This window comes from Canis aureus, chromosome 3 (assembly GCF_053574225.1).
Source record: "Canis aureus isolate CA01 chromosome 3, VMU_Caureus_v.1.0, whole genome shotgun sequence".
Classification (NCBI taxonomy): Eukaryota; Metazoa; Chordata; class Mammalia; order Carnivora; family Canidae; genus Canis; species Canis aureus.
The window spans coordinates 33,226,009-33,252,090 of NC_135613.1; the positions used below are offsets into that span (position 1 = coordinate 33,226,009).

At 51.4% G+C, this 26,082-nt stretch overlaps 1 protein-coding gene and 1 long non-coding RNA gene across 6 annotated transcripts in view; one reads left to right on the forward strand and one right to left on the reverse strand.

Annotated features, from left to right (window-relative positions):
* Positions 1 to 23,964, reverse strand: part of SLC1A7 (solute carrier family 1 member 7) — a 43,242-nt gene extending 19,278 nt beyond the window's left edge. Inside the window, exons 1-3 of one of the 4 annotated variants that reach the window (XM_077891802.1) lie at positions 23,561 to 23,964; positions 17,965 to 18,044; positions 203 to 418 (exon numbers count right to left, since the gene is read on the reverse strand). In XM_077891802.1, coding sequence (XP_077747928.1) covers positions 203 to 418; positions 17,965 to 18,044; positions 23,561 to 23,737 — 473 coding nt within the window. In that variant the 5' untranslated portion in view covers positions 23,738 to 23,964. Of the gene's footprint in view, positions 1 to 202; positions 419 to 637; positions 936 to 17,964; positions 18,045 to 18,298; positions 18,602 to 23,560 lie in introns of those variants that run through there. The other 3 variants (XM_077891803.1, XM_077891804.1, XM_077891805.1) reach the window with 3 other exon arrangements.
* Positions 12,242 to 26,082, forward strand: part of LOC144310600 (uncharacterized) — a 43,944-nt gene continuing 30,103 nt past the window's right edge. For both annotated transcript variants that reach the window (XR_013376269.1, XR_013376270.1), the window contains exons 1-3: positions 12,242 to 12,511; positions 15,495 to 15,754; positions 17,538 to 19,972. This is a non-coding gene — a long non-coding RNA (uncharacterized LOC144310600). The remainder of the gene's footprint in view (positions 12,512 to 15,494; positions 15,755 to 17,537; positions 19,973 to 26,082) is intronic.

A 26,082-nucleotide genomic window follows, 5' to 3' on the forward strand; every position in this document is an offset into this window, starting at 1 on the left:
CGGAGGCAGACAGTGCGGTGTGAACCCGGCGGGCGGCACAGGGGCGAGGGCACAGGGCGGCCTCTCTAGGTGCCACAAGTCAGCAGGAGCGGACCCTGGGCACCCCCTCCCCGTGCCCTAGGCTGCCTCTGGTAGGCACGCGGGGCCGGTGGCCCCAGCCCAGGCATGGCGTCCCCAACCAGGTGTCAGTGGCAGGAGTTACCGGATGAGGTCCAGCAGGGCGTCGGCTGAGCTCATTATGGCCTTCCCGCTCTGCTCCATCGTCTCCTTCTGGGCCGCCCCGCCCGGGTGGATGATGGAGACCATGATGATGCCCACGATGACGGCCACGAAGGTGGTCCACAGGTAGTACGCCACGGTGAGGATGCCCAGGCGGCTGGAGGTCTTGGCGTCCAGGGAGGCGAGGCCGGACATCAGGCTGGGAGAGCAATGTGGGTCAGGGTCGTCAGGGTCTGGGGTGGGGGGGGCACTCGGGTGGACCCACTCACACCCCTCCCGACTCTGCCCTGCACCCTCACAGTGCCCGTGCAGGCATGTAGTCCCCCGCCCCCAGCAATCCCGTCCTCTGGCCTCTCTAGCCTGGTTTCCTGCTCTGTCCTCTGGCCCACACCCCAGCCCCCAGTCGTGCCTTTCACACCTCCAGGCCTTTGCCAGGGCCGTTTCCGTGTCTGGTGTCTTATTACCAGGTTCCTCCACTTGGACTGCCTGCTACTCACTAGGTAAGAGCAAGCTCAGTGTCACCTCTCTGGTGAAGTCTCCTTGGGCCACCTGCCTCTCCCCCGGGTTAGGAGCCCATTTTGGGGCTTCCACAGCCCCTGGCCTCTGTCACTGTCTACCAGTCTCTCTCATCAGACTGAGGACACGAGACAAGAGGGGCAGGTGTGACTTCTCTGTGCATCCCCAGTGCACGTGCAGCAGGAGCTCTCGGCGCCGCCACCCAGTAGGTGGTTACTGCAGACTTACTGAGTGAATTACTGAATGTGAATGAGTCAGAGCCCTGGGCTGGCCCTAGTCCCGGCTCTGCCCACTGCTTGTGGGACACCTTTGGGCCCATCTCTGAAATGGGGCTGTGGTTTCTCTGAGAGGTGCCACTCTGTGGCCACCTGGGCCCAGACTCTCCTTTGTCCTCTTCATTGTGGGAGGTTGTGTTGAGGGGGATTGTGGGTCTCTCTGCCCTTGGCTCCTCCCCACCCCTGCCAGCCTTGCCTACTGGGTGAGTGTCAGCCCCAGAGCTACTCTTGTTATGGCTGTTGGTTGGGTGGGTGGAGAGATTAGTGATGCAGAGGCTTGTGCTTTGCTTTGCTGCCAAAAGGATTTTTCCCCAAAGCCCTTTCATTCTTTCAGATAAAGGAAGTATTTGTCTGGTTTTAATCATGTAAACAAAAGTAGATAATCCTTCCCCATCCTGCTCCTCTTATCATTAGACTGCACGCAGGCAGCATCCAGCCTCAAGCTGAGCATGGCAAGCTTCTCCCCACCTAGGCTGTAGCTGCTGCCTTGAGTACCCTGCTCTTCCCTGGGTTGTTAAGACATAATTGGAGGGTCCCCTCCTCCAAGAAACCTTCTCTGACCACTGGCTGGGGCAAAGGCTCCTTCTCTAGGCTTCCACGCTGTTCTCTGTCCTAGCCCCCACCTCACCGAGTTCCTATTTACTGAAAGTGCCTCTGGGACTGGGCCTGGGTCTGAATTCAGTGCTGGGTCCACAGAGCCAGGCACAGAGCCCAGCCAGCATGCAGTCTGGTAGCAGTTTGCTGATGAAGGAGTGAACGAATGAATGAATGTTTACAATCTCCGTTCATCCCTTGTCTGCCAGTGTGCCATATGTTAGTGATGGGCTTGGGGGTGGGTCTCAGACATAAATCCTGAAGGGCTCATAATGGGATTGTGTCAGCAAGGGGAAATGGGGGCTGCCCTGCATTTATCATCCATGAGAGAGATTATCCCTGGAGTGAGGCCAGCACATCAGCCCAGGGCCAAACAGCTCTCTGACACAACAGAACCCCCCACAGCCGAATCCCACTGCTTCAGCTCATGGGGAAGCCGGGCCCAGAGAGGAGGACCTGCCCGAGGTCACACAGAGCACTGGTGGCCAGCTGGACCAGAATTCAGGCCCTGATGCCAGGCCTATCCTCTTCCCTTTATGTATTTGTTTAAAGCTTTAGTGCGGGCCCACTCTGTGCCATGCCCTGTGTCCAGAGGAGGAAATCCAAATCACTCTCCAACCTCATGTTGCTCCTGGTGTGTGGCAGGAGGGCAAGAAGGAGACAGAGTCAGATGCTCAGGTCTACATGGACTCAAGTAGCCCCGCAACAAGGTGGTCATATGAGTACCATAAGCGAGAGGGTAGGATGCGCTACCTTTATTCAGCTAGAAGAGTCAGGAAGGGCTTCCTGGAGGAGGAGGCATTGGGTTGGTCCTTGGGAGGATGAGGAGGATGAGGAGGTAGAGCAGATATCCCAGGCAACAAGACAGCAGTAAGCCCACAGAGAGGCTGGCAAGTATGTGCTGTTTCATGGGGCCAGAGCCCATGAGGAATGGTGATATGGGGGCTGATAGATAAGATGTGCTTGGGAGTGGGGGTGGCCTCGAGTGCAGGCCAAGGGGGGCAGAGGGAAAAGCAGGGTCCAGTACCATTCATCCAGCCGAATTTGCTGGCTGTGGGAAAAGAGAGACCTAAGAACTCCTTAGTCCACATCGAGGTGAGGTATACGGGAAGGGTACGACACTGGGAGCTGTGAGAGCAAGCATCTCTCATCTCAAGCATTTTAGGTTGCCCTAAGGATCTGCCAAAGCAGAATTAGACAGAATGTGAGCACACCCACCCAGGGCTCTGAGCAGCCCTTCAAAGCGATGGTGCCTTTGGAAAGATGTTCATATTTGACGTTAGGTGGAGAAAGCAGGGTACTAGAGAGGGTCCACAGCTCTGCGGGGGGTGGGGGCGCGAGAGCCTCCACGACAGAGCGCCCATCAGGTGCACACAGACAGGGGCAAAGGGCCCCTCCAAGACACCCGGAAGAAGAGGTCTAACATAGGGGCGCTACCAGCTCGGGGACAGACCCAGATGTGGGAAGGGAAGGAGAGTAGGTTCCAGATACAGCAAGGGAGCCCTGACCCAGGAACTCTGGAAGGGGAGGGCTGATGGGAAACATGGAAGGAATTCTATCACTGGGGCCTGAATCAGTTCCCCTCCGGAACCTCCAAAATGGGAGGGGTTTTCCTACTGGCTGGAGAGGGAGGTGAGCAGCTGGGAGGGAGGTGAGCAGCTGGGAGGGAGGTGAGTAGCTGGGAGGGAGATGAGCAGCTGGAGAGGGAGGTGAGCAGCTGGGAGGGAGGTGAGTAGCAGAGAGGGAGGTGAACAGCTGGGAGGGAGGTGAGCAGGCAGGAGGGAGGTGAGCAGCTGGGAGGGAGGTGAGCAGCAGAGAGGGAGGTGAGCTGCCTGTCTAGTCCAGTAGCTAGGGACGCAGGTGTTGGCTGGGGCTCAGCAGCCAGGAGCTGCTCAGAGGAGAGCCTGGACCCTGTGCACGTGGGGCGCTTCAGGGACTCAGAGTAACAAGAAAGGAGGTTCAAGGTCTTGCCATTGACCAGTGGGGTCAAAGTCTCAGGCTTTCCGGCCACACTGTTGAAGTGACTTTTGTGAGGACCCCAGGAGCAGGGTGGCTTGTGTGAACTCGCATGAAAGTGCACAGGAGAAAACACTAGAGAGGTTACAGTAGCTATGCTTGGGTGGTGGGGTAATGGGTAATTTTTAATCCTCTTTTACTGATTATCCACATTATTATTTCTAGAATGAGCATTGTGGAAAACACAATCCCTTGAGGACCTGGGAGCCACAGAAACCATAATTTGTCTGGAGCTTAGATATCCCCAAACACCAGAACATCCATCTCATTTGATCCTTGAAAAATATCGTAAGTCGTGCTGCCTTATGGAATTACAATGTTGGCCACAATTGTAAAATATTAAATATCCCTAGTGGTCACATTTTAAAAAGTGAAAAAAAAATAGTGAAATTCATTTTGGGAGGGAAATTCATTTTAATAATACTTTATTTAACCCAGTATATCCACAATACTATCATTTCAGTGTGTGATCAATATAAACATTTTTACACTGCTTCAGGTGTTAAATCTACTTTAAATTAATTTTTTAAAAAGTTAAGCCCTTCAGTTGCACTAGGCACATTTCAAGGGTTCAATAACCCACTTGTGACTAGTAGCTACCTTATGGGACTACACAGTTTGAGTTACAGAAGGAAACTGAGAGTTCAGGGAGGTGGAGATAATTGGCTGAGCCCCGGAGCTGGTAGCTGTAGGGTCAGCTGTAGGGGTCTCTGACTCAGAACACTGCGGGGTTCCCCTGCTCCCGGGCCCCTCCATGATCCTGAGCTGGCGTAACTCCTATGCAAGAAGAGTGTCTTCTAGTTTTGGCTGACCACGATTCTAATGTGACAGAGTCCATGTAATGCCTTTAGAGTTCAACTCTCAGAGATGACAACTTGTCCCATGATGGATCTGTGGTGGTGAGCTCCCCGTCTTCGGAGGTATCCAAGTGGAGCCTGGATGGCCAGCCACCTGTTCAGATGCTAGATGGAGGCTTCTAGACTGAGTGGAAGGTCATGAGGATGACCTCCAATGCCCCTTCTGGCACATAATTTATGGTGAGGGGAGAGAATAGGTAACCTTCCCTCCCCTGCTCCCAATCTGGCTGGGGCTCCTTGGAGCTGCCGTGGTCCTTCAGGGCCCTGGGGAAGAGCCTCAGGGACTGAGAGGTCTGAGACTCCCTCCTGAGTCGTAAGGCCACCACCCAGAGCCCAGGGGTTGTGGACTAAGAGACTGCAGTGACTGGGGAGGGGGCTCAGCTCCATCTGGTAACCGCTCCACATGTGAGGGTGGGCGTGCGGGGGTGGAAGTGGGGGACTGTGGCTGCCAGGCTCCCCAAGGATGGACAAAGACGCTGTTTCCTGACCCTCACCTGGTCCACCTCACCCCACACCAGCCGCTGACCCCACCCGACGCTGGGAGGCACCCACTGCCGCCTGTGCACCTCACTGTGGCCATGGACAGACTCCTTGGACTGCGGGCCACCCCCGCCCCCACCCACCTCCAGTCCTTGGAGGCTCCCCACTGCCCTCACAGGAGCCCAGTCCCCTGCCCCTGCTCCTCCTGCCTGCCTTCTCCCCCTTCCTACTGCTGCTCACCTTTCGTGGCTCCGCTGGGGCACCACCTCCCTCCGAAGGCCCCTTGGAGCCCACTGGCTGGTCTAGGCAGCTCCTGGAGGCCCCACCTGTATCCCTCAATGACTGGGACCCCTAGGCCGAGTTCCTGAACCTCTGCCTGCCTCCGTTTCCACTGGAGGATAGAATAGAGGTAATGATGGTTCGTTATGAGGGTTAACGTAGGTTTAGAACAGTGCCTGGTACCTCATAATATTCAATACCTTCCAATTATTAGCATTTGCTCTCCAATGTCATGATGTTTTGTCCCTTCTGTGACTGCCTGCCCCTGTGGATGGAGGGCTGACTCTGGCTCAGTTCCCGGCCCTCAGAGCCCAGGGCCTGGCCCAGCCTGGGTGCAGGTGTGTTGCTGTGTGTGATGTTAAACCACAGTGTAATTCTAGATGACACTGTTAAAAGGTCAGCTTAGCTCTAATGACCGTAATTGTCCATGGTGGGCTCTCTGAGGACAAGTCACCTAGACCAGCTTTGGTCCCCTTGCCAGGTTTCGGAAAATAACCCTGGCACCATATGTCTGGGTGATGCTGAAGCAGGTGGCACCAGGACTTTGGGGAGGAGATGGGAACTTTTGGAAGGGACCGTCCCAGGCAGTGCCCTGTCCTGAGTGAGGACAATCTGAGAGGGTCCCTGGAGGTGTGTGCTTCCAGGCGATTCTTTCAGCCTCTCCTTCCTGGTCATTTTTATTAATGGCTCGGCCAAGGCCACGACAGCATGTGGTCAGATTTACAGAGGACAGGAAGCTGGTAGGAACAGCTTGTGTGCTGGACAAGGAAGCTGGGACTTAGGCAGATCCCGGCAGGTTGGGACCAAGGGCCAATTCTGACATGATAAAACTGAGCCCGGACATGTTGGGCCAGACCTAGCTTCCACAACTGGGAGAGCACGGCGCGGGGGTGCTGAGCTACCGCAGCAGCACATGGGAAGGGGACTTTGGGGTTTGTTTGCTGGCAGCTTGCTGAGTCACCCGGGGAATGGGGCTGCCAAAGGACTGGTGGCCCTCTGCCTGTGGGGTCAGAAACCTGGGGAGCTTGTCGAGGAGGCCAGGAGGGACCCATCCTGACATTGGGACCTGCTGGGAAAAGGACAGGGGAGGGAGGCGTGCATCTTGCAGCAGGGGTAGGCAGTGGTGACAGGGATGCAGGCCTGGGGAGCAGCCGAGGGGCAGGGGCTGTGGAGGAGGGGGCACAGTAGACCTGGAGATTGCTGGGATTGCTGGGCAAAGCCGCAGGGAAGGAGTGCTCAGCTCAGCATCAGGAGTAACTTTCTGCCCTGGAACGGACCACCCTGAGCAGTAGTGAGCTCCTGGTGCCTGTAGGTGTGCAAGCAACTTGCTGAGGCCACCAGATAAGATTCAAACCCTGGTTTACTAGCATGACGACATTCATAGTCACAGCATCCTGGCACTGGGATGCCAGAGACAGGAAGGAGCCCTGAGCCCGAGGCTCTGGCCTCAGCTGACCCATCAGGAAGGCTCCTCCAGGCAGGCCCAGGGCTACAGCTGCGGAGAGCCCACCAGAAAGGCAGCTGGAAGAAGATATCTGGGGGTCCACGGAACCCCTTCTGCCCTTCTAAGCCTCACGGCTTGCTTTCTTCCCCAGAGCAGATGACAGGCCCCGCAGCTGACAGCAAGTGCCACGTTAGTGCACGTTACTCTTCCCAGATGGCTCTGCCACACCCGCACCCGCAAGCCAACTCCTTCTAAGACCTGAGGCAGGATGCCCAGACTCCCACTTGGCTAAAGTCAGGGTCATCTGGTCCCACACCCCGTAGCAAGGGCACACATTTCTCTACCACCTCTGCTTGCACACTTCAGAGGACAGAGAACTCACTACCCTCTGTCAGCCCCTCCATATGGGCTGGCTATGCTTATTAGAGAGTCCTTTCCACTGCCAGAACAAAATCCACCTCCAGGGAAGAGAATTCCCCACTCTGGGCCCAGCCCTGTCCTCTGGAGCTACACGGACCGAAGCTCTTTGGTTCCCCTTCAGATGCCGTGGGGCTCAGGGTGCAGAGGTGGGGTGGGAGAGGAGGAGGGCGGGGTGGGTGGCGGGCACAGAGCGGGACTCCACTGCCTTCTCCTCCCCAACTGCCCTCTGAAGGTCCCTACCTCCCAGGCAGACCCCTGGGCCCCAGAACGATGCTTCATTGGGGTTTGCAAATAACAAGCTCCCATGTAATGTGCAATTACCAAGCTTGAACTGAATCAGAAGTAAAAGCTGGAGAAGCTGATGCTGCAGCCCTCAGAGCTCTGGTCTGATCATTGGCTATTCTCAACCACTTTGCCCCAGGAAGGCTGTGCTCCCAAGTGTAATAAGGGTCCAGTCCAGTTCCTAACTCCCCGAGAGCTGAACCCCTACCCCTTTCTTTCCCACAAAGCAAAGACTATCAGGTGTGAGGGAGCCAGAGTGTTCCCCCGGAGGACCACCGCTCTGCTCTACAGGTGCAGACTGTCATCTCTACCATTAGGAACAAGTTCCTGGGATGCCTGGTTATGACCAGTGCCACCATGCCATGGTTAGGAGCCCCATGCCAGAGGAAGGAGCAACCACCCCCTCCCCCAGAGTCTAAGGGAACATTAGTCTCCTTCCTCCTCTCCCTCCACCAGTGGGGCTCCTGGTGTCTCTCCACTGAGGGCTTGGGCTGGGCTGCCCGAGTGAGGCTTTCTCCAGGTCAAATGAGACCCTCCAGTGCAGTGGTTTTCTACGGAGAAGGGAAGTGGGAACTTTTCAAAACCTCCCCACCTCCCCAAATTCTGATATGTTCCTAGCCTGACCCATGTTGCACACTTGCTCTGGGTGCTGTGGGTCCCAGAAATGAACGAGGTGGGCTCGTGGTCCTCAAGGAGCTCCATCCAGTTGGTGGGGAGACCTGCACTAGACCACACAGACCGTGGGTCATGGCCATGATTGGGAGAGGCCAGAAGCAAGGTCTAGCCCCTGCCTGGGAATCTAGGTTTCCCAGAGGAGGTGGCTGCCAAATGGATCCTTGCAGGTTGAGTAAGAATTCTCTACCTGGGTGGGGGAAAGAGCACGGGAGTCCTGACGGGTGATAAAACCAGGGAGGTTTTTGGAGTCACCAGGCTGATGGTCTGACCCCACCCATAGGCCACAGCTGGGCCATGTTCCCCCTCCTGATGAGTAAGGCGGTCAGCTGATGGGGCAAGAGGGCCAAGGACAGATCCCAGGGCTCCCATCAGAGAGGCCAGCAGAGCTCTGCTAAGAGAAGTTGCCCCATGGCGGGAGGGCAGAGCCAGGGCACAGGCTGCCCATTCCTCATGTCTCCCACTCACTGTGTGCTGGGGAGCCCGGGCAGCTGCCCCCACCCCCACCTGGCTCCTGAACCAGACTCCAACGGCTGCTCGGCCCAGGACCTTCTCCAATAAGTTAGAACGTGGGTGTTTGGGTGTTTTCTGCCAAGCTAGAGTTCCTCAGGAAGGGGGAGAAGGGAGTATTAGGTTTCTTTGGCCAAACATGATTTCCTGATTCTAAGAAAAATCAGCTTAAAATTCTTACAAGGAACAGAAAGGAAAACAACACATACGCAGGAATGCATGTACACACACGTACGCGCACACCACACACAGGTAAAGACACGCACCACGCAGTCCCCCAGGAACCCACACACGCACTTGGATTTCTTTGCTATGATGTGAAGCTTACAAAACACTCTGCCATGTTCGGCATTGGTGAATCACAAACACATGGATTCAGTTTCCCTTGAATGATGCCTGGTTTTAGAAATTGAAGAATGAGGGGAGAGGAGGGTTTGGCAAAGAACAAGCGGAGAATTGGAGGCCCTCGCTGGATCCAGATGCTGGTCTGACCTACCCCTGCTTCCTGGTGTCGCTTGTCTGGGGGTAAGTGAAAACAAGGTGCAGTTGACTTCCCAAGCTTAGAAGCAAACTCCAGCCCATTTCAGGGCTTGATGGGCCACCAAAAAATAAAAATAAAAAAGCACCTGCTGGGAATGACTTTGTAAGTCAGCTGATGGCATTGTGTCTATTCTATGGCTGAGGCCAAGAGTGTGGTCAATAACAGAACTTGAGGGAACTCCAGGGTCGTGAGACACAGTGATGCTCCAGGAGGACATCCAGCAACACCCTAAATGTCCTGGGAAAGAAAAAGCGTTTCCCAACCTCTACTCCGGCCTGAGTGGAAGATGAAAACAAGATTATAGAGAGGAGGTGCGGCGTGGGCAATTCTTATAACATCACATTAAATGTAAAAGGAAAAAAAAGAAGAAACACATAGACTTATTTTTGCAGAAGTTACAGTAATGTCTCCTCTGAGATCTTAAAGGAACAGAACGTTGCCAATGCCCTTTGGGATAAACAATAAATTAAAAGCAAAAGGGATCAGAGTAGTGACAGGTGCTATTGCTGAGAGAAAATGGGAAAGGAAGGCCCCCAAGGCTCCAAAGATTTGACTTTTCTAGTGGAAGAGGAGTGATTAGCATGGGATCAGTCAGCAGTGGGGCATGGAGAGCTGAGAGCGGCAAAGCACTCGGGACCCGCCCAAGCACCACCCATGGGAGAGGGGCCTAGTTCAAGGACATGACTGTGCTGCAACAGGTCCTAACCATCAGACTCTTCCTATGCAAGGGGAGGCAGGATTTTCTAAATTTTGTCTAAGGCTTCTATGTCCATGGGTAAAGACAGCTAATCTTGCAGCTAATTTCATTTTTAGAAAACATTTTCAGGGGTGTCTGAATGGCTTGGTGGGTTAAGTGTCTGCCTGTGGCTTAGGTCATGAACCCAGGATCCCAGGATTGAGCCCTGCTTCAGGCTCCCTGCTCGTGCTCGGCGGGGAGCCCACTTCTCCCTCTCCCGTTCCCCCTGTTTGTGCTCTGTCTCTCTTTCTCAAATAAATAAAATCTTCAAAAAATTTTTTCAAATGGAAAATATAAGGTAAGAAGGCACAGTTAGTTCAAGGGAAAGGAGAGACTTCTGTGGTTTGATGGAGACACCTTAAGACCTTGAGACCCTAAGATCTGCATGCAGGGACACTGGGTGGCTCAGTGATTGAGTACCTGCCTTTGGCTCAGGTCATGATCCTGGGGTCCTGGGATCAAGTCCCACATCAGGCTCCCTGCAGCAACCTGCTTCTCCCTCTGCCTGTGTCTCTGCCTCTTTTTCTGTGTCTCTCATGAGAAAAAAAAAAGTCTTCATGTAGAGTTATGGAAAGTGCATCAGTACAAGCCTCAAAAGAGGAAGATGTTAGGCTTCCCACTGTACAGCGGAGCAGGCCCTTATTTGGCATATTCAATTCCAAAGTCAGTACAGAAAGGAAAAGCCAAGTTTAGTAAAATTTGCCTCGGAGATCCTATAAATCAACCATAAGTTGAGTAGGTAAAATTTTATTTAAGTTCACTCAAGAGGGATCCCTGGGTGGCGCAGCGGTTTGGCGCCTGCCTTTGGCCCAGGGCGTGATCCTGGAGACCCGGGATTGAATCCCACGTCGGGCTCCTGGTGCATGGGGCCTGCTTCTCCCTCTGCCTGTGTCTCTGCCTCTCTCTCTCTCTCTGTGTGTGACTATCATAAATAAATAAAAATTAAAAAAAAAAAAATAAGTTCACTCAAGACAGTTTTCTTCCTGGCTGTGAAATGGGTTGCTGTTTCTTGAGGTGAACACCAGCAGGAGCAGTCAACACACACTCAGAAGCCACGATGTAAAGAAAAAAATCCCCAACCTTTCTCTGCAGGGCCTAGCATCACAACTGCTGCAGAGAGATGCTCGCACCTTGAGAAGCACATGGGAACAGAGACTGGCTTAGTGCGAAGCGTGGCCACCGCTCCTAATGGCAGCTCGCTCAGGAGCACAGTTCTCTGAATGGGGGCAGCCTCCTGCCTCCTTTACATTCTCTTTGTTTTCCACAGCATGTGTAATCAAATTTGATTAAGTTAAATGCACATACGATGGGATTCCACCAGGTGGGACCCAGGAATGAGTTAAAATGCAGACCCGGAGTCCCACTGGCTGTATATTTAAAAAATTAGATTGTCCTGCCAGCAAACATTTAACCAGTGGGTTCCCCAGGTGGTGAGCCTACAGGGAGAAATGCTCTAGCCAGAGACTGTGTGCACCTGTCCTCCCTGGCAATTGTATTCATCTCTGTGAACGAATGAATTGGCATCTTGTTTTTTGGTTGCTTCTTCCCAGCAACAGAGGACTGGCCTGACCAGCTCAGAGGCTCAGATGAGGGTAAGCTTCTGAACCAGTCTGCCAAGGACTACATTCTGGGCCTGGTGATTCACTACTAAGAATGATAAGAGCAAATATTTAGAGGGAAAAAATAACAGTAGCAGAATTAGGATTGTGGGAGGATGGGAGGATCTTTTTTGATTGTCTAAAATGTTTATAATTATAGAATTTTTTAAAGTACAAAAACATCTTTAAAAGGCAACTCCTAACCACCCTCCGAGGGTCAGTTCAAATGTTGGTCATGAAACTTCCCTGAATCCTGCCTTAGCTGCCCTTCCCCCTGCTCTTTACTCATGTAAAACTCATTTATTAGGCACCTACTGTATAGCAGACCCTGTGATGGCCCTGTAAAAGGGTTAGAGGAATTCATTTTCTTCAGAATTTGTTTATGATAAGAGAGTGGTCCAGAAAGAAAGAAACTCCTTGATGAGGCATGTGGTCCAGAAGCTGAGTAGCACCTCCACCCTACCCCCTGCCAGGAACAGGGCATGACTAGAGGTCACTTTTGAAAGACAAGGAGGATAGAATTTCTGGCTGGTCTTGGAATAGGAGTAGAGAGAAGGAAGGTAGGGAGAGAGAAAGAAAGAGATGGATACCCTGTGTTGATCCTCCAGTGATCCATACCCTTGCATAATCTCCCTCCCTAAGTGTAGATGGAATCTGTGACTTGCCTCTAACCAATAGAATATGACAGAGGTGATGGGATGTCACTCCCATGTTATGGTACATGACTGTCTCAGAAGGCTGGAGAGTGAGAGATCCTCCTCTTGGCCTTAGGAAGCAAAAAGCCATTTGGGGAATTGCCTTTGGAAGGGGCCAGAAGACAGGAAACTGCCGGTAGCCTCTAGGACCTGAGGGTGGTCTCCAGCTCATAGCCGCTAAGAAGCTGGGCCTTCAGACAAATAGCCACAAGGAAATGACTTCTGCCAATGACCCAGATGAGCTTGGAAATAGATGCTTCCCTGGCCAAGCCTTCAGATAAGAACACAGCTCAGCTTACACTTGGATTGCGGCCTCCTGAGACCCCAAGCAGAGGATCCAACTGAGCCAGGCCTGGGCTTCTGACCTATGGAAAGTGGTAGGTAAGATAGAGCTAAGCTTGTGGTCATTTGATCCACAGTAATCTATAACTAATATACAGAGAGACAGAACCAAGAGATGGCTGAAGGGCTTATACTTCTCAATATAATCCTCGAGCATGATCTTGCTCCTGACTGTCAGTGAAATTGCTACATTTGTGCCCTGTTTGAAGCAAGGGATATGTGTGTGGATGGGAGATAGGCAAAGGCTATCCTCTGACTAGTGACAAGTACGCTGCAGGTACTAAATAAAAGCATGAAGAAGGCAGGGGTCACCTGAAGGGATTGCCTGAGAGCAGAAACCGAGGTGGAGGGTTTCATGAAACATCTCATCTGCACCTTGGGAGAAGGCTGATGAAGCTTTCATGAGTCAGAAAAAAACAGGTGGCATTTATCATGTATCAGGAGCTACACTGGGTGCTCCAAGGACATCTTATTTCATTCTCAGAAGGGAGATGGGTGTTCTTCCTATTTCATAGGGAAGGTCACTAAGCTTCAGAAGCTGAGAGACTTGGTTAGGTTCACACTCCCAATGAGTGACTCCAAAGCCCCAGTTCTTCCCCTGGAGTGTCCTGAAGATTCTCAGCCATGCCTGCAGGCCCTGGGGCCTCACCACACTCATTGGGGCTTAAGAAGCCACACCAGGCCCATGGGAGGTGGCCCTCAGTGGGACTGTCATGTGCCCTCTGAGGAGGGGGCTTAGGCCAGTGCCATTTTGGAGTGGATTCTAGAGAAAAGATGCCCAAGAGCTGGAAGATGCAGGACTGTGGGCAGACTGCCTGAGCTGGGCTCCAACCCAAGCCTCTGGCCTTACCTCCCTCTAGCTGGGCCTACTTTCTCTAAAACAAAGTGTCTCTGTGACTGTGCCCCTGCCAGATGGCGAGACCCTTTAAGGCCGGCACAGGGTCTTTTCATCCTTTGTGTCACCTTTCCACCATTACTACCCAGACTTCTTTACATCTCATCATCCCTCTTTGCTTGTCTATTAGTTTTTCATCTCCTGCAAAAATCTGTTACCTTGACCACCACCATTGGCAAGGGGGAAAATGAACCTGACGCCCCTCCCAGGATCTCACAGAACAACACCGGGATGTATCTGGTCCTTCTCCTCAGAGGGGCCATGGTGACTGGTGACCTTGGCAGAGGGAACTCTTAGCCAGCAGTAGGAGTGGCTAGTCCAGATCGGAATGCTGATTTATTTCTATGTCACCACTATATAAAAACAGGGGGTCTGTACCCTGTCATGCAGTATGCCAGCTGTGACTGTGAATTCATTTCACTAACAATACTGAGTACATCCAGGGTATGGGCAGCATCCACGGTGCGGACAGGTCATCGTCCATAGAAAAGCTGGGAGGACTTCAGAAGAACCTTGAGCTAGGCCTTGAATGCAGAGTGGGACTTTAATTAGGAAGAGAAGAGGGCATTCAAGGAAGAAGGGGCAACATGAGCAAAGGTATGAAGAAGAAAAGCAGGTGGCACACTAAGGGACCAATGAGGTAACCAGCCTGATTCCGGGGACCTGGAGTAAGAACAGGGTGGCAGGTTCTGCTGGAAAAGAGGTGGGAGCATCTAGAATCATGGGTGCCAGGCTTTGGGGCTCAGAATTGCCAGTTATTGGAACTAGAAGCAAGTGTACCTTAATATGGATCCTCCTGCTGCCCTGGAGCGATTATACTGCAGAAAAATCCCTGTGCCCTGGGGTTACAGCCTGGAGCTCCCAGAGACTGAGGAGCAGTAGCCCTCACACCAAGTTCTTTAGCCATCCACCCAAATGCTTGATTCCAAGAAATTAGGGTTGTTTCATTTCGTTTTGTTGAACCATTATAACACTTGTGGAAAGTTTAAAGCAAACCCCTGCCTGGGCCCCTTTGGCAGGTCTGGTTTAGTAAGCCCGGTGTGAAGCCTGACATCTGAATTATCAAAGCAGCTCCGGGGATTTTGCTCTAAGTGATGACCGCCACACCAGAGTGGTTGCTCCTTGAGGACCGGGATCGCCAGCCCGGAACTGGCCAGGAGGAAAGGAAACTGTGGGGGACCGTTGGATGATGGATGGATTACCAACCAGTTAAAGCCAAAGGAAAACGAGGCCAGGGATGGAGGGTTGAGGACTCAGAAATGTCTAATTCCTAACCCCCACCCCCAAGAAGGTTTAATTCTCCCTTAGCAGGAAAATGTTAAAGCACTTCCATTTTTCAGTGACACGGTTGCTCTGCACCAGCCCAAACTGTATCATAAACAAAGGAAATGTGTGAACACACACTGGCTTTTCTCAAGTTAATACCACATTCCGTTCCCGGCGAGGAGAAAGCACTTTCATCTGGTGGAGAAAGACTGGGTTTGAGAGCCAGGATTTGGAGAGCTAGACAGGCCCTTAGTCACTAGGTAAGCTGGATAAACTAAGGCCCAGAGTGAGGGTGCCTTACCTAAGATCACATAATAATTGTGGCAGAAGCAGGTCCAGGACCCTGGCTTCTGACTCTGACTCCAGGATTTTTTTTTTTTTTTTAAGTAGTCTCCCAACATGGAGCTCCACAACACTGAGATGAAGATCTGAGCTGAGATCAAGAATGGATGCTCGATCAACTGAGCCACCCAGGCATCCTTGACTCCAGGACTTTTTAAAAGTTAAATGAAAAAAAATAATAATAAAAGTTAAATGATGCGCTCAAGGCCACACAGTCAGGCAATGGCAGGGCCAGGGCAGGACCCCAGGCCTGTGTGACTCCAGGTCCATGCCAGAGCCTCTGTCTGTGAGGTGTTTCTGTTCTGAGTAAGAAGCAATGCCCAGGCATTTAGGATGGTCAACAGTCAAGGTCAGCAAAGCTGCCTGACAGGAGTCCTGCACTTATATCAGAAGAAACCTGGGGCCGGGGTGGGGGTGGGGGGTGGTAGAGAGAAAAAGACTCTTGTGCTTCCTCCATGAACACACTTGTGTAGACGTCCTGTAACCTTGTATTTTCCCATCTATCTCCCTCACAGCCCATGAGCTCCTCAGGGACTGATCCTCAGCGGGCTCTGTATCTCCAGGGCCAAGCACCATGGGAACACAACACATGATTATTGATTGCTTCCCCAATTCACCTGACAAGTGTTAAGGAGACTGACTATGTACCAGGCACTCCGCCAGACCTAGAGTGGAACCTCTACGGAAGACTATCCCTGCCTTTACAGAGTGTGCAGGCCTGTGGGAGTTGAAGGAACTAGGGAACAAGTGAATGCACACAGGATAACAAAGTATGGTGAGTGCTATGCAGAGAAGGGAGCAGGGCTTGGTGAGGCCAAGTGAGGGTGGTGTTGAGTGGGGACGGGTGGGGCAGGCCTTTCTAAGACAGGGATGTGAAATGGAGATCTAACAGAAGAGGAGGAGGAAGAGATGTAAATGGTGGGGAAGTGTGTTGTGGGCAGAAGGAACAGCATGTGTGGAGACCCTGAGATGGTGGAGGGGTTGCTCTGGTCGGCCAGGCCAATGGGACCAGAATGAGTGGGGCCTGGGATGAAGTGTGGTGCAGGAAGTGGAGGATGGTGCAGGGCCTCCGAGACCAAGGTAAGGGTGGAAGGGTTTGTTCTAAATGCCATTGCAGCCCTAAACCCTAGTGGGTTTTAGGTTCATGAAAAGCACAGCCCAGAGGGCCCTTCCAGAGGTCAGAGTGGGAGAATGGGTGGAGAACAAGAACAGAAGCAAGAGGGCCACTGAGGTGACTGCGGAGTGTGGGCCCTTCGTGGAGGGGATGAAGCTGGCTTGGATTCCGGAGGAAGAGCCAGAGCAGTTACTGATCACTGACTGGTAGTGGGCAGGGGGGGGGGGGGGGGGGGGGGGAAGCGAGTAAGAAAGGGTGCGAAGAGCTGGGTGAATGATGCTGCCGGGAACAGGAGAAGGAACTGGTTTGCAGGGTATAATCTCAAATTGCTTACACTATTTGAGACACTTGTTAAACATCCAGGGGAGATGTCAGATGGGGGAGAGGTGGTGCTCAGATGAGAGGCCCCCACGGTGGGTGGGTCTGTACCTGGGAGCTCTGGGTCTGCAGGGGGAAATGTCAAAGCTGAGGAGGGGAAGTCCTGAGAAGTGACCACACAAGCAGAAGTCGAGTAGAGGAAGAGGGACTGGGGAGGAGGCAGCTGGAGGAGGATTTCAAGAGCCAAAGTGAGATCAGCTGCTCTGTCAAGTGCATCAGCTGCTGTGGAGAAAAGTCACGAAGAGCAGGAACCCAGTGGCCTTTGGATTTAGCAACATGGGAGCTACTGGTGATCCTCACAGATTCACTGACTCGGTGAATGACTCAAAAGATGCATAAAGAGACAACAACTGGAGCGGGTTGCGGAGTCAGGGAAAGCTTTTGGAGGGAGGGAGGCAGCCTTTCAAGCAGGATCTTTGGAGGCTGAGTCCTGAGAGCCCTACGTGCTGCCTGCGGGAAGTGAAGCTGAGCTGTACCTGACAAAGCACCTGTCCCCTAAGGGAAGGGAGCGGAGCAGAGGGGACCATGAACAGGCCTCCCCCCCACCCCCCACAGGAAGGAAAGCGGGGGAGGAGCCAGCTCTCTGCTCAGGATGTCCCTGCCCCAGGGGACAGAGCCCATGACCCCCCCGACACACACACAGGACCCGGAGGTGTGTCCACAAGCCTCCCTGCACAGAAGTCCCGGGAGGTGAGGATTCCCAACCCACAGCCTCAGAGCAAAGAAGGGCTCTCAACTCCTGGAGCGGCCAGGTCCTGAGATATGGGGAAAACTGAGGCCCAGAGAGGGGTGGGGCTGGCTCTAGGTGGCCCAGCATGTCAGTGGCAGGGGACAATGATTTCCAGGGGTCTTCCCTCAGGGAGTAAAGTGTGAATTCTTTAGCCTGCTTACAAGGCCTTTCAGGCTTGAGCAAGAACACCCTGCCCCCAGCTTCACCTCTATCCTCCCTCACACCCTGTGACCCAGGACCCTGCCCCCCAACACCTAGCACATGCAAATCTATATAGCCCCAGGCAGTCCTTGCAACAACCACTTGGAGTAAGGCGTTATTATTCTCACTTGGCAGATGAGGAAACTGAAGCTCAAGGGAGTCTGGGAACCTGCCCAAGGTTGCACAGCTGAGCCAAGATATCATCTCACAAGCGCCTCCCTGGTCTTTCCCCACGTACTGCTGCAGTGACCATAGAGAGCCCCACTCTGGGAAGCAATCCCTGCCCTCCCTGGTCCTGAGCTATCCGGCAGTCGGGTCATGTCCCGTGATACCACAACATTTGTTCAAGCCACAGAAAAGTCCATTGAACAGCACTGGAATAAGTGGGACCACCAACTTATGGCCTGTGCCACATCCTAGTGACCACAGAGACCCCACAGTCACACTGTTCCCAGGGCCTGTGGTCACAGGCCAGCCCCCCACAGCCAGAGCGTGGCGCCTACCGAGTCCGGACAGAACCCTCTCCCCTGAACTCCCAGCCAAACACCTGCCCCTTCCTCACCTGGAGACCACCAGTGGTAGGATCAGCATCTTCAACATCCTCATTAAGAGCTCTCCAGGAAACTGGAAATAACTAATTTCCTGTAAATACAGGAGGAACTGGGGTTAGAGCAGGTGGCACTGACTTCAGAGTTTCTTTACGGTCTTCAAAGCCCCGTTTCACCCGAGCGCTCCTGTGTAGCACTTGGACTGCAGAGTCCGGGAGGAAGTGCCGGCTTTGGAGCCAAACAGCCTTGGGTTCTTCTGATCTTGACCCCCTAGAATTAGCTGTGTGGCCTTAGGCAAGTTACTCGACCTCTCTGAGTTTTCACTTTGTAAGATGTTGGGAGGCTTACATGAAGGGAGGCACATAAAGCACCCTGCAGAGCCCGGGATGAGAATAAGGCTCAGTCATCACCGGATTGTCACCCCTCCCTAACCTCTGCACTGCTCACCTGCCCACTCGTGCTGGAAGTGTGTCTCCTGGAGCCGACAGGAAGCGGCAAGGGGGCAGAGCCGGATACTGTTCACACGTTATTCAACCCACACTGGCCAGGCATCATGAATGAATGAGGCAGGGTTCCTGCCCTGGAGAAGGTCTCAGTCAGGTCTACGAAGAGACTGACTCAGCACAGCATTCTTGAGTCAGTGTCTCCTCCTGCACCGGGTCCCTTCTCTGGGGCCTTCCCCTCTCCCTCCCCACTCCCCACACCATCGCAGGTTCTTGCCAGCCCCCAGCAGCGTCCTCACGTTTAAAATGCTGAAGGAGAGAGAATCGGATGCAGCTGGTGAGACATCACCCAGAATAAAGAGCTCCTAAAGGGGAAAGTTCTTGTATTCAACTTCCTCACAGGCCCTTCTGTGGGGCCTTGGATTAGGGAACCCAGTCTGTGCCCCCCATCAGCTGTCTCCAGAGTCCCATGACCAGAACCTACAGCTGAAGTAGAAGAGGTCACTAAGTCCAGTTAAATTTGAATTTCAGATGAACAACAAATTTTGTTGTTTTGTGGGTTTTAAATTTCTTAATTTAATTTAATTTAATTTAATTTAATTTAATTCAGTTTTGTTATTTCTGGCAAACCTAGCTTGAGGTCATGTTCCTGAAGGTAATGTGGGGTGAGGTCAGTTGCAGGGACTTTCAAGCACCAACCAAGTTAAATTTTTGCACTTGCAACCATCTTTTTTTTTCTTTCTTTTTTTTTGAAACCAAAGCTAAACACTTGGTTAATGATCTAATACTTTGAAAAGCCCAACTCATAGAATTTTGGTACTGAGAAGGGGTTTTAAAGATCTTCTAGTCCAGCTGAGCCAAGAGACAGAGAGAACTTAGCAGTGACAATGCAGGACCAGAAATCAGGCCTCCTTGTCCTATTCTACTATCATTTCCAATGCTCCAGAAAATCTTTACAAAATAAGGGTGAATGGGAGAGAAACTTTTGAGTCCTCACATGAGCAAAAATGCCTTTATTCTATGCTTACCTCTGGTAGTCTGGCCATATTTAAGATTCTTAGTTTGAAAGAATTTTCCCTCCAAATTTCAAAAGCATTTACCTTTGTCTTCTAGATTCTAGTGTCACTTATGATGTTTGGAGCCATTTTTCCTATTCCTTGGTGGAGACTTGTTTTATTCCCTCAGAACCATTTAAGGACTATCAGTGAATTTCCAGTTTTCCGTAATTTTCATGGTGATGTACCACGGCATGAGATTTTCTCCTTTCTTTCTTTTAAAAAGAAAATTCAGAGTGCTGTGCATACTTTTCACTTCTGAAAAAAGTGAAATATGCTCTCGGAAATTTTTCTCTCCATTTTTTTCTTTTTGCTCTCTCTAAATAATTAGAGAGTTTGGATGTTGGACACCTCTGATTTTCTTCTATTTTCATCTCAGTTTGCTTTACTTTCTGGGAGATTTTTGCAACTTTATCCTAGCTATTGACATTTTTTTTTTTTTTTTTGCTATTGACATTTTTATCTCACATCCTGTTCTGTTTTATGGCCACTATATCTTCTCTCACATCTCTGAAGAACTTAAGGTAAGATTTTAAAATTATTCCTCTATTTCCTGCATTGTCTCTGCTTCATTAGAGACCATCTTTTCTGTTTGTTTAGTCTCTGTGTTTCTGTTAGAAGCTTTGACTTTGGCTTTCTGCTCATATGTAAGTGTGAGGCACTAAATTTCTGTGTGCATGAGTGGAACTTGTCAAGTGACGTCCCTCAAGGAAAAGTGATGGGTGACAGTCTTTTTTACTCTGGATAGGATGGGGGAGGAATCCCCTTTATAGCAGAATTTGGAGATCTTTTCCCTGAGGCTCAGTAAGAAGTCTCTTCTTAGCCCCAACTAGGGGGTGAGGCTGTGCCTAAGCCTAGCTGACAACAGTCTTATGGGGATCCCACCCTCGAATGCAGATGTCCGCTAATTTGTGGGATGCATGTGCCTCATCACCTCCCTGACTCCAACACACACAGGTCACCTATTCCCTAGGTCACGCTTCTCTGGCTCCTTGGGCAGACAGGGCAGTAGAGATGGATGGATGAGGAGTCCCCTAATTACATGAATTGGAAGGCTTAACTGCTCCAATTTCAAAGTTCCAACCAATGTCCCTGACTTCACCTCCTTATGTCATGTGGCCTCCTGTAGCTCTGTGCACTTTCAAGGGCAGAACCTTTCTGGAATTCTCCAAGCCAAACTGACCTGGTTTCTGCTTCTATAGATTCAAGTTTTAGTTTCCTATGCTCTACTAAGAGAGATCATTCAACTCTATCCACTTCCTATGGTACTCCCTCAACTTCTTTTCTCAATTGTCTCCTTTTATATTCTCTTGGGAGTTTACATGTTTAAAAAATCCCATTACTATAATTTTAGTGGAATTCCAGGAAGGAAAGGAAAATGAATGCAATTGTAAATTCACTATGGTTTCACTGAAACTCTTTAAAATGATCTTTATTTCAAGAATGCCAGGGTGGCTCAGCAGTTGGGCGTCTGGCTTTGACTCAGGGCGTGATCCTGAGTCCCAGGATTGAGTCCCACATTGGGCTCCCTGAGAGGAACTGCTTCTCCCTCTGCCTATGTCTCTGCCTCTCTGTGTCTGTCATGAATAAATAAATAAAATCTTTTTAAAAACTATCTTTTTTTTTTAAATTTATTTTTAGAGAAGGGGAAAGAGAGAGAGTGCACGTGCATGTGCAGGGAGGGGAGGGAGACAGAGAGAAAGAGAATCTGAAGCAGGCTCCATGCCCAGTGCATAGCCCAACATGGTGCTCTATCTCAGAACACAGCGATCGTGACCTGAGCCGAAATGAATGTTTAACCGACTGAGCCACCCAGGTGCCCCTCAAAATGATCTATATTTTTAAATGAGATACTATTTCCAAAGATAAAATTTGTGGTTTTGTAAATTCTTTTCACAAATAGGACATTCTTCCATTTTCCAAATTGTTTACGACTTTTGCCTGTTGCATAAGCTTACAAAATAAGAAGGGTTTAGTTTCTGAGTCACAGGCCGAGATCATAGAAACAACTCCTGGATTTCAAAGTAAGATGCTGAGAAAGCCAATTCCTGCCAAATAACTGTTCTAAGACTCCACATCCCTTCTTCAGTTTATCTGGCAGGTTAATCCAGACCGGAACACATTTGCATTTCCAAGCAGATGGGGCAGGCAGCTTTGGCAAAAGAGGCCCCAGATGAGCTTGGCTTTTAATAATAAGCATTCCAATTTGTTTTCACAAAATAATCTTCCTGCAGGAAATATATTTTTTGTTGCTCAGGGAAATTAAAGAAAGTAGATTGCAGATTGCTTGTGCCGCGGCCGGTTTAATTCAGCTTCTCTCTGTGACAAACACTGAGCTAGACTCACATTTTGGCTCATGCAAGAACATGTGATATTCAGCAAGTCAAAATCTGACGGGAGCAATGGACACCTGCACAAATGCCTCTGAAGCAGGACAGCCAGCAGCTGGTTACGGTGGAAGGCTGAGCAGGGGGCGAGTGTGGGAGCAGAGTATTATATCAGGTGGGGGCAGGTCTGGAAGAACTTTTATAAGATATGGAATATGAGCTGGCTCTTGACACAGGTAGGACTTGGACAGGTAGATAAAGGAGGGAGGAGCAAGTACCAGCCCTTCAGTGCCATGTGTGCCAGGCATTGATGAGTGCTTGTTTATCCTCGCAACAATTCTAGTAGATATCTAGTGCCCCACACTCCAGATGAGGAAAATGAGGCCCAGAAAGGAGCTAGGATCCTGCCTAGGGCCAGACCTCAATAGTGTTACTCTAGTCATAGGGGCTGGGTTCTCAGGGAGGGGTTGTTTCCCTTTTCAGGAAAGGCAACATCGGATGCCTTGAGCCCCAGGTGACAATCACTTTAGGTGTGGGTAAGCTGCAGGAAGAGAAATTTTATGAAATAAGGGATCTTCCAGGAACCCATCGACAAACACTTCTCCTTCAACAAACATTAGGCTGGCTACTGAGGGCCCTGTTTTTGGCCAGGACTCATCCGTGGACCTTGTCTTTGGCCTGCCTGGCCCAGTCACAGCAAAACTTGTGCTACATCAGTTTAGGGAGGATGGGGGATACCCCCTCACTAACTTCAGCAGAAGCTCCCCACCCTCCATGGCTCCTCTTAGCAATTGTCTATTATCCCCCGTCTAGGCTCATTGGCTGTGAGTCCCCAGCCGTCATTGTCGTCTCAGACTTGGGCCTGATCTCTTTCCCCTATTCCCACGGTCTTGACACCTATCCCGGCAACCCTTACTGTTTTAACAAGGCTCAGCATCATCTTTCCTTCAGTGCCATGTAAGCGTCCCTCCCTGTCCTGTGGGAGACTGGTCCCAAGAGGGAAAGGAGCCTTGCCCAGGCAAGGCATCGTCCCCCCTCGTAGTTACACAGGCCAGAACCCCAGGGGTGGGGGCTGGGGAGGAAACCTGCCCTGATTCCCAGCCCTGCATCCAATTCGCTGCCACATCCTGGAGACTCCTCTTTTGGAGACAGTTCTCCCAGGTGCTGTCAGGTCTCCCCCACGTAGCCACCTCCTGACCCGGCCCCTGCTTGTCCCACCACTCCCTCATCCTGCACTCAGCACCAGATGATCTCTCCAGGCTGAGATCTGGCCCCTTCAGCCCCTGCCCAAGCCGCTCGTGCTTGTGCCAGTTCCCCAGGGCCCTGAGTGAGTGTTCTGGCTGCCCTGAACAGCCTGCTCCACACGCACCCAAACCTTTTAAGGGCCTGCGTCTGGCTCCAGCTATTCTTCTGCCCCCAATACCTTCCTGGGTCTCTATTGTGTGGGCTGCTGTAGGAGGTACTCTCTGATGCCTGCTCCGCGCTCTCCCAGGCCCCGGCTCCTGCTCCCGTGCCTCTTCACCCTGTGGTCATCCTAACGCCACGTCCTGGCCTCTCTCTCACCTGGTGGTGCCATCTGTAACCACTTCCTCCACCATTTTATCAGATCTCGCTCTAGTCCTGCACCCCTGCTACAGATGAGAAGACGGGGACCCAGAGAGGCAAAGTGGCTCCCCCACCATCATGTCATCCATGAGCCATGGAGCGGGACTGTGACTCCCAGATCCCTCTGGCCCACATACCCCTCCTCCACGGAGCCCCCCCGAGAAGCTCCGGGTGGCTGACCTGCGGTGAGAGGCGACGGGTCCTCAGGAAGAAGCCAAGAAGGCAGCCCACGGTGACGGATAGCACAGACAGGATGAGCAGGCCATTTCGCTTGCACACGTCCCTCCCTCGTGCCAGGATGGCACCTGGCACCATGGTGAGCCCAGCCTGCTGGCACAGGGCACAGCACCATTCCATGCACGTGAGGCCAGCTGAGGGCACAGGGTCCCAGCCAGAGGCTCCAGCTGCTCAGCAGGCGGGTGGGCAGAGTTGCTAAGCACCAGTCACCAGCCCCACAGCCATGGCCTTTGAGCTGCCCCAGAGGGAAGCCACAATCCTATTACCAGCTGCATCATTAGGAGCCAGGGACAGATTAGGGCCTGGGAAATTAGAGCAGGCCACGTGGTCTGGGAGTTTGGACCTCAAAGCCCGGTGCACCTCTCAAACAGGGGAGAAACAGAGAGACACTCACTTGGTTAGTTTGATTTTTACCCCGACTTTATTCCAGAAAGAACTGAAGACAAGAAGATACTAGCAGTCACTAACACTGATTAAGCATTTACTATGTACCAGGTGCTGTTCTAGACGCACATTCCTTGTATTAGTGCATTTAATCTTCATACCAATTCCTAGAAGTGAGTCCTATAAGTATTATTTTACAGATGAGGAAACCAGGGCAAAAAGCATGTGCTGTGTGCCAGACCCACTCACCTGCTTGACCTGTGTGAGGTGTAGGGGTCCCCCCAACAACCCTAAAATCCCAACGTTCATTTTTTTCTTTCTTTTTTTTTTTTCTTAAAGATTGTATTTATTTATTCATGAGAGACACAGAGAGAGAGGCAGGCTCTCTGCAGGAAGCCCGATGCAGGACTCAATCCCAGGACCTCGGGATCACAACCTGAGCCAAAGGCAGACACTCAACCACTGAGCCACCCAGGTGCCCCTGTTCATTTTCCTGAAAGTGAGATTGAGACCCCAGGAGTCAGAGTTCCTTGGTCATGGTCACGGAGCCTGCAGTAGCAGAGTGGAGTTCAGGCCTGTGTGGGTTTGATTGGTGCCTCAGTGACAGATAGATGGATTTGAAAGTGCTTAGCAGCATTGTGCAGAGTGTAGGATTTGAGTCCAGTGGATCTGGGTTCAGACTCGGGGTCTCCCATTCATTGCTGTGCATCCTTCACAGGATTACTTTGCCCTGAAACAGGGAACCCTGTAGGCTCTCAAGGCCTATTATTTTTTTTAAATGACACAGTCCAACCTATTCAAGTCCCAGCTCTGTCACTTGCCATCTGCGTGACTTTGGGCAAGCCATATAATCTCACAGTGCCTCAGTTTCCCCATCTATAAGGCAAACATAATAGCGTCTACTTCATTGGGGCTGGTGTAATATCCCGTTCAGAGATGATTTGTGAGAGCAGCGGTCTGTGCCGTGCTGAAAGGGGAAAGGACTGTTAGGATCATCATCCACGTTTAGCAATTTTTTTGTGAAAGGTTTTCTTTTCGCAATTTCTTGTGGCCTGGCCTGCCCTTTAAAGCTAGTGGGAATTAACTCTAGTCTGTAATCTCATTAGGGGCAGTCAGGCGGCAGCAGGGAGTGCAGTCTGCCGTCTGGGGCTGGTGTGCACAAGGGCCGCCTCCCCTGACACAGGGGAGGAGGAGGAAGGTGGAGAGGATGGGGCCAAGAAACTGCTGGGGCCAGGCAGAGGGGCCCGGGTGTAGGCTCTGAAGCTGTGCACAGAGCTCCTGACTGGGAAGGAACCCTTAGACGTTGGTCCCAACTTAAACAGCTCTGTGACCTCATCCTCTCTGGGTCCCGGTCTTCTTCTCCTTAGAATGAGAGAAGAGGGCAGGAGTAGGTACTGGCTCATTCAGTAGAGCTTGTGACTCTTGATCTCAGGGTTATAAATTTGAGCCCCATGATGGGCATGGAGCCTACTGAAAAATAAATAAAAAGTCTCAAAAAAAAAAAAAAGAGAAAAACAGGCTGAGTGTTTTCTAAGGACCCCTCAGTTCAACAAGCCAACTCTCCAAAGGCCCTGCTCTTTGCCAGTAACTTTGGGGGAATGAGGGTGGAGTAGATACAAGTCTGAGATGTGTTTTTTTTTCTCCAACTCTGATTCTTAAAACCAGGAATTTCCTGATATACCTTCAACTCCAAAGCATGCCTCATTCTCCAATTAACCAGTGAGTTTAGTGACTGTCTAAAAGACAAAATATTCTGAGTATTTGGATTTGTGGTTTTTGTTTTTTTTTTTAAGATTTATTTATTCATGAGTGACAGAGAGAGAGGCAGAGACAAGCAGAGGGAGAAGCAGACTCCCTGCAGGGAGCCCAACGTGGGACTCAATCCCAGGACCCTGGGATCACACCCTGAGCTGAAGGCAGACGCTCAACTGCTGAGGCACCCAGGCATTCCTGGAGTTGCGTTTCAATCAATGTTCAGGCCTGGCCTTGAGCCATGCCATTGATGGAGATTAGTCTAGCTGTCCACTTCAGCCCCAAGCCTCTGATTCCCATGCTGCCCCACAATGGCTCCTGCCTCCTGT